Source organism: Triplophysa rosa, linkage group LG4, assembly GCF_024868665.1.
Source record: "Triplophysa rosa linkage group LG4, Trosa_1v2, whole genome shotgun sequence".
In the NCBI taxonomy this organism is placed as follows: Eukaryota; Metazoa; Chordata; class Actinopteri; order Cypriniformes; family Nemacheilidae; genus Triplophysa; species Triplophysa rosa.
In genome coordinates, this window is record NC_079893.1 from 26,193,605 (window position 1) to 26,206,867 (window position 13,263).

General features: G+C 39.5%; 1 protein-coding gene across 10 annotated transcripts in view; it reads right to left on the bottom strand.

Moving 5' to 3' along the window:
• Nucleotides 1-13,263, bottom strand: part of LOC130552716 (nuclear factor 1 X-type-like) — a 73,418-nt gene that overhangs the window by 9,660 nt on the left and 50,495 nt on the right. For 8 of the 10 annotated variants that reach the window (XM_057331216.1, XM_057331211.1, XM_057331212.1 and 5 more), the window contains 6 exons: nt 4,462-4,524; nt 3,198-3,272; nt 2,948-3,068; nt 2,758-2,793; nt 2,530-2,657; nt 2,030-2,110 (listed from right to left, as the gene is read on the bottom strand). In XM_057331216.1, coding sequence (XP_057187199.1) covers nt 2,030-2,110; nt 2,530-2,657; nt 2,758-2,793; nt 2,948-3,068; nt 3,198-3,272; nt 4,462-4,524 — 504 coding nt within the window. The remainder of the gene's footprint in view (nt 1-2,029; nt 2,111-2,529; nt 2,658-2,757; nt 2,794-2,947; nt 3,069-3,197; nt 3,273-4,461; nt 4,525-13,263) is intronic. The other 2 variants (XM_057331217.1, XM_057331221.1) reach the window with 1 other exon arrangement.

Below are 13,263 nucleotides of genomic sequence, written 5' to 3' on the forward strand. Positions count from 1 at the left end.
AAAGTTTCTGATTAGATGAGCATCGGGTGAAGCTGTTCTTTATCTTCTCAACTTGTCTTTGATTCACCGTCTCGCTCTGTGTTCTCTGTGCACGATTGTTAATCATTTCTTTGTGTAAAAACAGAGCTGCCCACCGAATGCTATGTGCTTTCGTCTTCCAAAGTAAATGGTACAGCAAAATCTCTACCAGTATATACCGCCCAGCCCTAGTCTTCAGTAAATGTTTTATAACTATGTTAAATTAGCAACACCTCAACTGGTTCAATCCATCACTGGAAAGATGAAAGAGAGAACGATGAAAATAACATGAAAAGGTGATAAATTGTAGGAGAAAGTGATAACAGACCAGGGATGGCTCATAACTGGCAGATAACCAATGAAAACACACACACACACACACACATGCACACACACAGTCCTTGGCACTCACTGCTCAGCGTTACACACACACACACACACACACATAATATTAAACTTCGATTCCGTTTGATGCTATTTTTCACCTCTACGTTACAAAGCATCAAATCCCATTTCTGCTTAAATCCGTGTGTGTGTGGGAGTGTGCAGATAAGTGTGAAAGTGTCAAGTCTATACGTGTATATTTATAACAAATTTGTATGACCACACATGCACACAACAGTGTTGGAGTGTCACTGCATTAAAATGTGAACGATTACGTCAAATATGCACATATATCTAGGAGACAGTGTAAGAGGTCAGAGAAAGTAAAAACTGGTCATAGAGAGAAACCAAAGTCCTTCACTTAAAAACCCTTAAAAGTGTGGAATGAAGAGAATTGCTTACTGATTATGACATTCACACACAAACACAGAGCAGATGTCTCACACTGCTGTAGTGTAGACACACAGAAGCACCATCTGGGACCGGAACACAGATTGAGTGTGTTTGTTTGTGCGTGCGTGCGTGCGTGCATGCGTGTGTGTGGCAAATACATTGACAGGAGGTGCACCTGTGAGCTGTGCATCTTCTCAGCGTTTGTTTCTACAAGGTTTTGTGTGTCGCTTGTGTCCTTCATACAGGGACGTAGCTAAGAATTTAAGGCCCCTTGAAAGTAATATTCAGAAAGGGACATAGGAACGGGCTCCATTATGTTGTATAGATGAGCTTATGTGTGGGCGAGTTTAAATCCTGCTCAAGTCATTTTCCAATTCAAAAGTGTCCACAAATGTTTCTCTATTTATTTATCGTTAAAATTTAAAGCATAACTTGTAGGTAAATTACATAAACTGTGCTCATATAGCACACTTGTTTGGTGTTTGACGTTTAAAAATAACAAATATGCAGAAAATATTTTTCCATCAAAACCTTTTTCCATCGTAACAGTGTGAGAAAAAAAGAATTTTGAAGGAGAGGTTGAAGTTAACCGCATTGCCGTGTGGTAATTGTATGTTAATGTTAAATCGATGGTGTTTTTTCTTAGAGCAGAATGTGTCTTTGCTTGTGGCATCATTTTACTTTCTTCTCTTCTATGTCGGGCAGATTTTTGTTTCTTTCCTGACGACGTGACTCACTCGCTGCATGAACTCTCACTGAGCAGACGATCAAACTATTTTGCTGGAGAAGGTCCATGAATTGAAAAACTCAAGCTACTTGCTTATATACAGTCCAAACCTGAAGTATGAACTGCTTTTTCATTGTGACATAAAACACATTAAATGAATTATACTTTTTTATTGCATTAGAACTGTTGATATGCTCTTAACACACTAACTTAACACAAAAAAGTTGTTCATTCTCTCCTTTGCTTACTCCAGCTTTAATCCTCCTAGTAGCATGGCCTTGTAAACTAACGGTACTGTTTAGCGTGTTGACAAAATGTTTATATGCTCTCCTACTTGTAAGTCGCTTTGGATAAAAGCGTCTGCCAAATGAATAAATGTAAATGTAACTGAACACAGCCTTTGAGTCCTCAGCGATACGTTTTCTCCTAATGTTCTGTTCATTTCCTTGAGGTTCATACAAAGACCTACTTGTATGTGTGAAAGGCACGTGTAGTGTGTGTGCTAACCATGGTATGGGAACTGCACGCTATCATTCTCATGTTTTATCTTCCTCTCCTGAACACCCGTCAAATGGTGTTGAACTGCAACTGAAGAAGGGAGAGAGAGAGAGAGAGAGAGAGAGAGAGAGAGAGAGAGAGAGAGAGAGAGGGTGTGGTGAGTGACATGGTACTGACGCCCAATCGGACTTCTGGGTCAGAAACACTGACCCAGTGCCTTGTGAACATTGGCCTTGCGAACCTGTTGCTGATAAACCAGACGCTGCTACCGTCAGAGACCGTTTTTATTACCTAACAACATAGATTTCATGACATTTGTTTGTGTTACTTTTCTTCTTTAAGTTTATAGTAGTTCAATGTATTTCTTTTTATATTACACTGAGTGTACTTTTTTAAACATGTGACGTTACAAAACAGTTGTTTATGTCATTGTTTGACTTGACCAGCAGCATTCCAGTGGAAAAAGAAGTGTGTGTGTATAGGTATATGTGTGTTTGTGTGATGCTCACCTGCATCGACGTCACTGGGCCAACCACTGGACTGGGAGCTGGTGCCGGCTGGAGAACGACTGGAGTAGAACACGTCATCAACAGGACTTTCCATTTCACTGTCATCTATAGACTTGCGCTTGTTAGAACTGCAAAGAAAGAGAGAGGTCAATCAACATCTCAGTGACACACTTCTGCAGACACTTAGAGAAGAACACAGAAAAAGAGGAAGTGAAGAGTTTGACAGACCTCCGAGGAAGACTGGCGTACAGCTCCACCTCCGACCTACAGCACCGGAGATCAACAGAGATGGAGGAAAAGAGGAGAAGGAAAGACAAATGGAAAATAAGACCGATCAAATTTTCACTGAAGAGAGGCTTAAAATAAAGATGGCACATAAGGTAAGACATGTGTATTCGTGTGTAGTATACGTGCGTACCTTGTGGATGGTGGAGAGGTGAGTGAACGTCTGCCGAGTGCTACTTGGTTGATGTTGTAGTAACCAGGACTTTCCAGATCGGCGAGGGAGAAATTGGGACCTGACGCTGTTGCTACTGGGGCTGCAGACGAGAGAGAGAAATTTGAAGTTTAACATTTGAAAATGTTGAAATTAAACTGGAGAAGTGGACTGTATGCTCGTTGCTCCTAAAAACCAGTGAAGGAAACACTAGTGTGTGTTTGTTTCTTACTCTGAGACACTCGTACTAGCTCGGCTACGTTCCAAACCCCTGAAGTCACAAAGCAGTCTTGAAAACTCAGATGTCCTGCAGAGAACATAAACATATTCCTCATTCACTGGAGCCTTGACTCTGTGCTTAAGGAATAAAGACACCAGTAACACAGCATTGAGCAAAAACTGTGAAATATCCTTAAAATCACTGCAAACAGGACACAGATAACAACGATACAAATTTACATCATTTGTTGATGTTCTGCAACTTAAAGTAATCCATTTAAGCAAACATACCCTCGTATCGTTCCACATGTGCGCTATATTCGCTTTTTAGGTTTCGACAAAAATACAATAATAATCCTTTTTGGCAAAGCGTGCTTTAAAAATAGAGATGTGTAGTATCAGGTTTGATGACATTGACAAAAGATTATATTGCCTGTTCCACGTGTCTTATGTGACATAAGAGCTACAGTATAAGAGCTGTGAACGCAAAGCTCATCTCAATATAGTCTCTATTGTGTTTCTCAAAAGAAAATACAATAAGGCACAACATGAGGTTGAGTAGGATTCATTTTTAGGAAGAACTCAAATGGTGCATTTAGGACAACACACCATCAAAAGTACTCCATTAAAGGGATAGTTCACCCAAAAATGAAAATTCTGTCATCATTTACTCCCCCTCAAGTTGTTCCATATCTGTATACATTTCTTTGTTCTGATGAACACAGAGAAAGAGAAATGTCTTTGGTCTGCTGAACACAAATGAATATATTTGAATATATTTGGAAGAATGTCAGTAACCAAACAGATCTCATCCCCCATTTACTGCCATAGTAGGGAAAACAAATACAATGGGAGTCAATGGGGGGATAAGAACTGTTTGGTTACTGACATTAGTTCACCCAAAAATAAATGTCATCATTTACTTACGCTCTTGTCATTTGAAACCTGTATGACTTTCTTTCTTCTGCAGAACACAAATGAGGATATTTTGAAGAAAGTTGGTTACCAAACACCACCGGCACCCATTCACTTTTATTTGTATGGACAAACAGTGCAAGTGACTGGGTGCCTGTTAACAACATTGTTCAAAATATCTTCTTTTATGTTCTGCAGAAGAAGAAAAGTCATGCAGGTTTGAAACAACAAGAGGCTGAGTAAATGATGACCGAATTTCACTTTAAATGTGATTATTATTATAATATATGACATTATTATGACATGCAAAATGCTCAGCGAGTCTTTACGACAAACTATAACATTGTCAGTGATGTTTTTACCGTTTGGCGGTGGTTTGATGTCCGAGTCGCCTTGTTGACTGGAATTGTCTGATTGCCCAGATTCTGCATGAAACAAAGAGAGAAATGGATTTCAACATCAACAAACGTTGCATATTTAAATAACACTGTTTAAACAATACACCAGATTCATCAATGCATAGACACAACAACACTGCCTTTATTTTTTAAACCAGCGATCACATGTGAACACGAAATGTTTTTGACAAATGAAGAGTTAGTCTCAGTGTTCGAGTATATATGGATGAAAGAGTGTGTGTGTGTGTGTGCTTTCTACACAGTTTATAAAGATGAGGCTGGCGGGCTGAGTGTGTACGCGTGTGTTTGTGGAGGTTTATCGGTTGGCTGTAGGTGATAAGGGAACACACTGGCTCACGCCAGCACGATTTGATAGAGTGTGCAGAGATTAGGACAAATACACTCACACAAACAAAAGAACAGCAATCTAAACACTGAAAAGAAGCGGGGAGAGAGTCTCTTTCTCTCTCTTTAGCATGTTGTCTCCATCTCGTTCTCTTTTTCTGGAATCCTGGCAGCCATTTTAGTGTTTGGCAGCCATTTTAGCATTGGCGGCACACACACATTCCTACTAGCTGACGACACATGCGGACACATACAGTATATGCGCAGGATAAACACAGACCCAAAACCACGAACACGGCTGGAAAACACGTAGGTTTTATTATACAAAGCACACAGACATTTACATACAACATCCAGCCCTGTGTGACGTGAAAGAGGCTGAGCACGAAAGCAACATTTTGGATTTATTGGGCTCGCAAGTGTTAAAGCGCAAATATGAAGCGTTCTTTATCCAACTATTTTCAAAGACAGAGTGACAAATTAACAGAACGATTCATCAACTGAGGTCATTATGCAAGGTCATTATGATGGGTGCGACCAAATTGTAAGTTGGTGCGACCAACTGAGAAAGTGGGAAAAATGAGTCTAGAGCCCTGCAGGCCCAACTTACAACAAACCAAGTATGTCCGTTTGCCAAGTGGATTCCCAGGTTACATCTCACCGAATGTTGATATGCTGAGAAATGCAACGTTTTTTTGAAAGGCTTGCTCCAAAAAAAATATAAAAGTCATGTTGTTGTAAACCTACATGCGTACATGGAAGAAAAAAATTCATCCATGAAACAGAATAAGAGAACTCAGAATTTTAATGTTGGGACTGAGAGTCACCATTCAGTCTCATTGTATGACAAGATGCGATGAGAGTGAATGGTGAGCAACACTGTCAATCATAATAACATTCAGCCTTTTGTGCTTTTTTATCTACTGAGAAAAGAAAGTAATAAGTACAGTAAATAATGACAGAATTGACCTTTTTGGGGTCCAGAAAAAATGTATGAGTCTTTTAAAAATGTCTTAAAGGTGCTGTGTGTATTTTTTTTGGAGGATCTACTGACAGAAATGCAATTTAATATACATAACTATGTCTTCAGAGATGTATAAAGACCTTACATAATGAAGCGTTGGGTTTCTATTACCTTAAAATGAGCTATTTCTATCTACATACAACGGGGCCCCTTACATGGAATTCACCATGTTTCTACAGTAGCCCTAAACGGACAAACTGCTCTACAGAGTGCGTTTCCTAAATATGTTATCTCCTTCGGCAAACAAGCGAAAATGTTACAAAATCTAAGCTGTGTGTCAGCCGCCATAGTGCTTCGAAAGTGGAGTAAGCCATTGGTTGCAATTCGCAGCCTCGCCACTAGACGCCGCTAAATTTAAAAAAATACATCTTTAAGACAGAGGTAGTTTAAATTTATATTTACATTTAGTCATTTAGCAGACGCTTTTATCCAAAGCGACTTACAGAGAGTTCAGGGAGCAATAAGCGATATGTCATACAGGAGCAATAATAAGGTAGTTTTATCACTATGATAAATTGAAAGACATAAGAAAGAAATACTGTAAAAATAACTCACATTTTATTAGTGTTAGAAACAGATCCGTTGCATTAAATTAGAAAGCACCTATACCCATTACATTAAACCCTTTGTATAGTCATAATGGAGTGCAAAGAAGATTTTTTTCAGATAAGAAACTGTTATGCAATTCATAAACAATAATAGCAACTCAATGCAAAAATAAATCAAATTGTGGGTCATTTACACAAGAATGAAGCTTAGGCAATACTGTACCCAAAAGGAACTCTAAATCTCAGAAATCTCAGATAAGAATTTGTCACTTTGAGTTAAGAATTGCTTGTTATTAGTAGAGCCTAAATACACACAAGGGCATCTGGTCTCTCTCTCTCTCTCTGATGCAATCTGTGTATTAGGGATCTTTTGACACGGTAAGAAAAGTTACACATGCACACAGATTGGTGCCGACTGTAAAGCTTTAAAGGTTGCAAACGGATTACACCCACACACAAGTAAATACACACACCGTCACAAGCAGAACACATGCTCTGATAACCGCTTAGATGCACTATTCATCCATACATTACATTCTATGAGTTTGATCTGTATTTTTGTAAGTGTAATTTCAAACCGCTTGCTTTTTTCGGTGGAATGTGAAAAATGTAAATATTGAAAATGAATATGAAGAACTGGGGCTGTCAATCTCATTTATGAATCAAAAAACATACCCATATGAATACATCACAAGTAACAATAAAATTATAATTTTTTTCTTTGATTTCAGACACATCTTCTCTTATGGGTATTGGAGTGACATGGATGTGTATTGAAGACAGAATTACCATTACTGGTCGATTTATGTATAATAAATCTTCTGTATAATAATTTGCAATGACGTGAGGTTGTTTAGCTGCATATTTGTGTCTACTGAATGCCTCGGTGTCTATTAAACACGTGTCTCTCTGACCAAACAGATGTTATAACCCCATTCATCCTCTCTTTTCTATGTGATACCCCTCAATCCCCCCCCCAGGCCTGTTTATCAGCATGCAGTTGAGTTTCGCTTAAGAGGTTTAGCATTATGTTGCTAAACATTCTGACCTTTTTTTAATCCATAATGCTCTTAAAGTGTTCCAAAGCGCCTTAATCCTCTCCGCCTCTCACTCCGCGGCTCTCTGCACTCTTTTATCAGCCAATAGTCATCGTTCTCCCACTGTCTTTCAGCTCTAATTATTTATTTCTCATCGTCAGCTCAGTGTCACGATGAGAAACGTCTCGTAGCTCGAGGACACGTCTCGGAGCGGTACGTGCAGCGCTGGGCTCTTTTACCGCGAGCGCTGTGGATTATGTTATAAAGTCGGTGAGAGAAACATCTGCTTACACTTACATATGAAGAGCTTTACGGAGCAGCTCACAGAGTTTTCGTTGGATGACTTAAGTTTGTTTATGAGAGGTTACGACGCTTATTTCATTAAAAGCAAGCCGTTTCTTAAAAGTGCATTTATGCGTGTACATGTTTCAATGTATGTGTGTGTGTGTGTGTGTGTGTGTGTGTGTGTGTGTGCGTGTCTGTACGCTTGTGTATGAAGGAGCAGGTGTGTGTGAGTGGTTTCGGCACAGGCTGTCACCCATCTGTGTGCCCGTCTGCAGCCAGAGTCTGCCAACATACACACATACACAGAGAGAGAATAAAGAATAGATGCATACAGACAGAAAAAACAGAGCAGAGAAAGAAAAATGAGTCCCGCATCTCCATCACGGTGCTGACGTAGATAACTGGAACACACACTTTAAGCAGATCACTACACCCTTATGGAAAAGATAAGTGATTTGGGCATTTTATGAGGTTTGGATGGGCACAGCAGGTTTGAAAGGACCCCCAGGGACCACTTCCACAAAAAACAGCAAGAATAGACAGACAGGGGGATATTGAGATTTGAAGAAGTTGGGATAATCAATCAAACAGCGTGCTTCAATCATTTAATAAATAATACATTTAATATATATTTAAATTACATTTTATATTTTATTTAATTACATTTAAAATAAATCAAAATCCCAAAGCTGGCAAAGTGCTGCAGGCAAACAAACATCCTGGTTATTCGTCAGATCGAGGATTAGCAAAAAGTTGTACAAATGTAAAATTTTTGTAAGCATAGTTGTTTTGTTAATATTCCCTATAGCTATTAAATTTGTTTGTATATGCCATCCAAAGGCATTCACACTGGTGAACGTCACTGCCGCATTTTGATATACTTCCTTTTGTTTAACTGCGATATTGCTATATGAAAGCAGTACAGCATATGGTTTGCATGAGCTTTCCATGGATTACTGTATAAAGCTCTAGCAATCGTTTTTATCATAAGAAGTTTGACACCCCTTGCTGAGATGCATTTTTAAAGTCTGTTCTGCTTTTGACCAGTAGGGGGCTCCTCACGGCAGGGAGGAGGTCAAGCACATCACACAAGCATTAAAGAGTTGCAGTGTTGAGAGCAGGTGACATGATTTGGGCCCTTTTAGACCAGTCACAGGTGTGAAATTTCACATCCATGAACATCACTTTCCAGCACCAATAAAAATCAGCAAATCATTCGCCTGCGTGCATTCGCGGTTTGTTCGTTGCGTGGGTTGTCTTTTCCCTTGCAGTGATAACACAGCAGCAAAAGGCCAATGTGACAGGATGCCGTTGGGACAATCTTGGCAATACACATGCAGAGCGATTCACTGATCATTCTTCTCACTTGCTGGAGTTACTATCTAACGTTTCATCAGGCGAGATACAGCAGGATGTATATCCATTCATGGATGTGTGTGTGTGTCCTCAGAATACCCTGTGACCCAGACAGGATGTGACTGTTAAATAGGCTTCACAATAGTTCAGTGTGTTCAGGGCTGCACAGGATAGCAGGTATAAATCTCTCTGTCTCACACACACAGGCTTTGAACGTGTTGAACTGTAACATATAGCCTGTTGAATAACTTTTTCGGTTTGTTAACATTTTGCATCAAACACAAGCAATAAGAATAACTTAGTTTTAGGGGTACTATTGCTGATCTGATTTACATTTCAGATTTCATATCAGCATACACTTTGTCCCGCACTGTTTGTTCTACAACTATAAATTATCCGTACAAATAGTACGGTTTGCAGAGGAGAGGTGTGCTATTACCTATCTATGAGACTGAGCTTAGGAACTTTGCTTGGCAGACAATAAAATTGCAAAAAAAATAAGTAAATAAAATTATAATAAAAGAAGAAGCAGACCCATATTAAAGGAATAGTTCACCCCCAAAAAACGGTCCCCATTGACTTTCCATAGTAGGCATAAATATTACTACGGTCAAGTCAACGGTGACCAGTTTTGGGTGAACTATTCCTTTAAGTAAACTAAAAAACACAGATCACCTTAACAACCATATAGCAACGCTCTGGCAACCAACCAGAACACCCTAGCACTATGAAAGCAACTTTTACATGAACAAAGCAGCACTCACAGTCATATACATGTCGTTGGAATGTTGGGTTTCAATATGTTGGAATACTGCGACAGAAAACCACTGAACTGATCATATGACTTAAACATGCCACTTTGTGTCATAGAAAGTGAAAAAAGTGATACAAAGAGAGAGTCTGGAGGAGCTATGGGAACAGAGGGTTCTGCCAAAAAACTGGGAGAGAGAATTAGGAGGGGGAAGGCAGACAGAATCTGTTGCCAAGGAAAGTGAAGAGAGTGCAGAACATACATCCACACAAAGAGATGAGAGCGAATAGACAACTAATAGAGAAGAACAAACAGCATTACACACTGACGACAGACAAGCATTCATACAAATACATGGACACACATAAACTTTGACCCTGAGTCAAACAATTACCAAACTTGCTACAGTGAGGTGTGGTCCTTTTTTAGCCAATGACAGAGTTGCGAACCAAAATCGGTCCTCAGCAATATTACAAGTCTAACTGAAGAAACAAGCAAACATGTAAGTGTAACCAGACAAACACAACAAACATGTAAATGAGAGAGAGAGCAGAGGTCTATTGACTGGCCGCATGTGTGCACCTTATCGTATTACTGGAGATAAGGAGCTTGAGGAGGAGTTTGACCCGTCTGTAGACGTCTGCCGTTCATCACGACTCTAAACACTAAACGCTGAAGCTTTTCTCCACAGTTTCAACCTGACATGAGACAGATGCCCTGGGGAACATGAAGCAGGGCGGTCCCAGGCTTCATCGGAGGCCTTTCCAAGAAATATATAAAATATTTCCCATGAATGAATGAAAGCAAACATGTGTGACCCTGCCTCTGAATCTTTCACTTAAAATGATCCTATATAATGTAAAAAAAACATTCTGTGAAATGAAATGCTTCATATCCTTGATATTGACTGAGCAACGCCATGACAAATATTGAAATCATAATGAAATCAAACTGTGATGCTTGCGAGTGATGCGTGCCTGTGTGAAACTCATTTGTGGTTGTTCTTTCAAAGTCAAAAAAGAACAACATTCGGAAATTCGATGAGAAAAAAAAACGACAAAAATTCACGTACTTCAAACTTTACGCAGGTTCAATTTTGACTTAATATTGATTTATCCTTTGAGTTAAGGGTTTGTTTAGCTCTTCAACCTTAAGTATAAGCACTTAGCACTACTCGAAAGGTGCGAATCACTTGATATGAACAATTGATATTCTTCAAGAGATCAGACGCTGAAATCCTTCGCCACAATCATTTCAGGGCTGATCTGAGAATAAGGGCTTACAATGGAGAGAAAGAGAGTGAGCCATGAAGGTTTCTCTAGTGGAACTGCAAGTGACTGCATCTGTTTGGCAGCAACTCAAAAAAGTCTAACGTTTCAGCCTCCGCACACACACACACACACACACACACACGCACACACACGCACACGCACACACGGCTCAGAGAGATCTAGTGTTTCAGGCCTAGGCCTCAGGGACTGCTATTCCAGGCTAGTTTATGAAAAACAGCTTTATGTGGAAAAAGGGGAAACGTTGGGAGAACGAGAGGGAATCAGAGAGGTTGCATTAAGAAACAAAGACCAAGTACATGCCGCAAAGTTTCTGAGTGGTTTATGAGCAGGAGTGAATCCCTAAAAGTTTAGAGACGTGTGAACACCGATGTACAGTATTGTGGCCACTCCAGTCCAGTGTTTGTTCAACAAAATAAAACCTCAGGAGTGACAAAATCATCCAACAACGAATGTGAAAGACTGACAGAATACAGTCAAGACACATGAAAACTACAAACCGAGGTCATATTTTTTGCTTTTCCTAAATATATGTACAAATATTACTGTTGTATTGCTTAAAAGTGAATATGAACTTGTTTAATTTTGCAGTATTTTTCCAGTTTTCATTTTGCAAAAATAAAGTTTTTTTTTTAATTTGGGAGAAATGTTATTAGTAGGTCAGAATGAGACAAAAATGAACATTTTACTTAAACACATACCTATAAATAGTACATTTTAAAATCATAAATACGGTCTCTGAAATGGTTTCTTCATTTTTTCCGTGGCTGTATATAATTTATCCGTATTTTTTCATAAGTATGACATAAACATGACCATTTTGACATGACTTAAAGGCACCACCTGCATGTGCAGAACAGGATCAGAAAAGGAGTGACAACTGAATTACCTGCAGTGTGTACAGGGCCAAGAGTAGTAATTACTGAACATCAGCATCCAGTGGAGGGAAAGTCCCACGAGAGTCATTACCAGCATGATTTGTGTTTTTGAATAATGTGCCTTTATCTCTCCAAATTCACCTGGACACATTTTGTCCCCATTCGTCTTTCCCCAGAAGCAAGCGCACAGAACCAGACAGGATATGAAGTTAATGGTTAAAGTGAGGAATAGAGGAGGAGACGACATCTGCTCTGTCCTTAAACAAGCCGCAGATGCATCAAGTCTCTCTCTCTTTTTCTCTGGCCAGGAGAGCACAGCTGGGAGGCAGGTGCTGTCTATCATCTGGCATGAAGCGAATCACAACAACCTCAAATGAACCGGCTCGGTTCCCGCCCTCAGGGTGAGCGGGATGGCGGGACGCCTCTCAGAAACACCTACAAGTCCAGATATCATGCAGTGCCAGCTATCATTAAGCATCAATTTCCAGCGCATGATGACTTGCACGGTTCATCCTCAGATGGGCCTGGTTTTGATCGTCTGGCAGATTTTATCGGAATGGTCCAAGTTTCAAAACAGAACTAATAAAGTGTTTTATGGTCAAATTTTAAATGAAGTCTAATGAAACTGTGTAAGCAAATTAAGGGGTCAGAGGAGGATCCTAATAAAAATAGTCCAGACAAAGACCCCCAAAATATATAATTCACTTCCAAGCTTAAACTGTTCTGTAAATACCTGTTTATAACTTTTTTAACTGAAATTTTTTCTAAATCATTGAGGTGGGACGAATTTTATTGTTTATATTTATCGTTTTTTTTTGCGGCAGGCGTGCGCAAATAGAGGTCGCGATGCGGATGCGGTGCGGATGCGGTGCGCACTTTTTTCTAGGTGCGTCGGCGCCGCGCATCGAGATGGAAATAGTTCAACTTTTCGGAGTTCGCGTTTTCCGTGCGGTTTTGTGAATCGGGCCTAACAACCCAAATCCTCTAGTGCAAAAAGTTAGTAAATCATTTGGATAAAAATCCTAAAAAATGACTGTGAGAGATGGAATTGCAGTCTTTTCGATATATTGTCCTATTTAAATTTTTTTGTTTTTGTTACATAAAGTTTTTTAGAGGAGCTCATTTTCATTGTTTCATCAACCGACCGAACACACAAACACACACACACACACACACAACAATACTGAATCATACTGAAAGGATTGTATTTCCATTCCTCACAACCTCGCTTTCATTCACATTGAATTAAATAT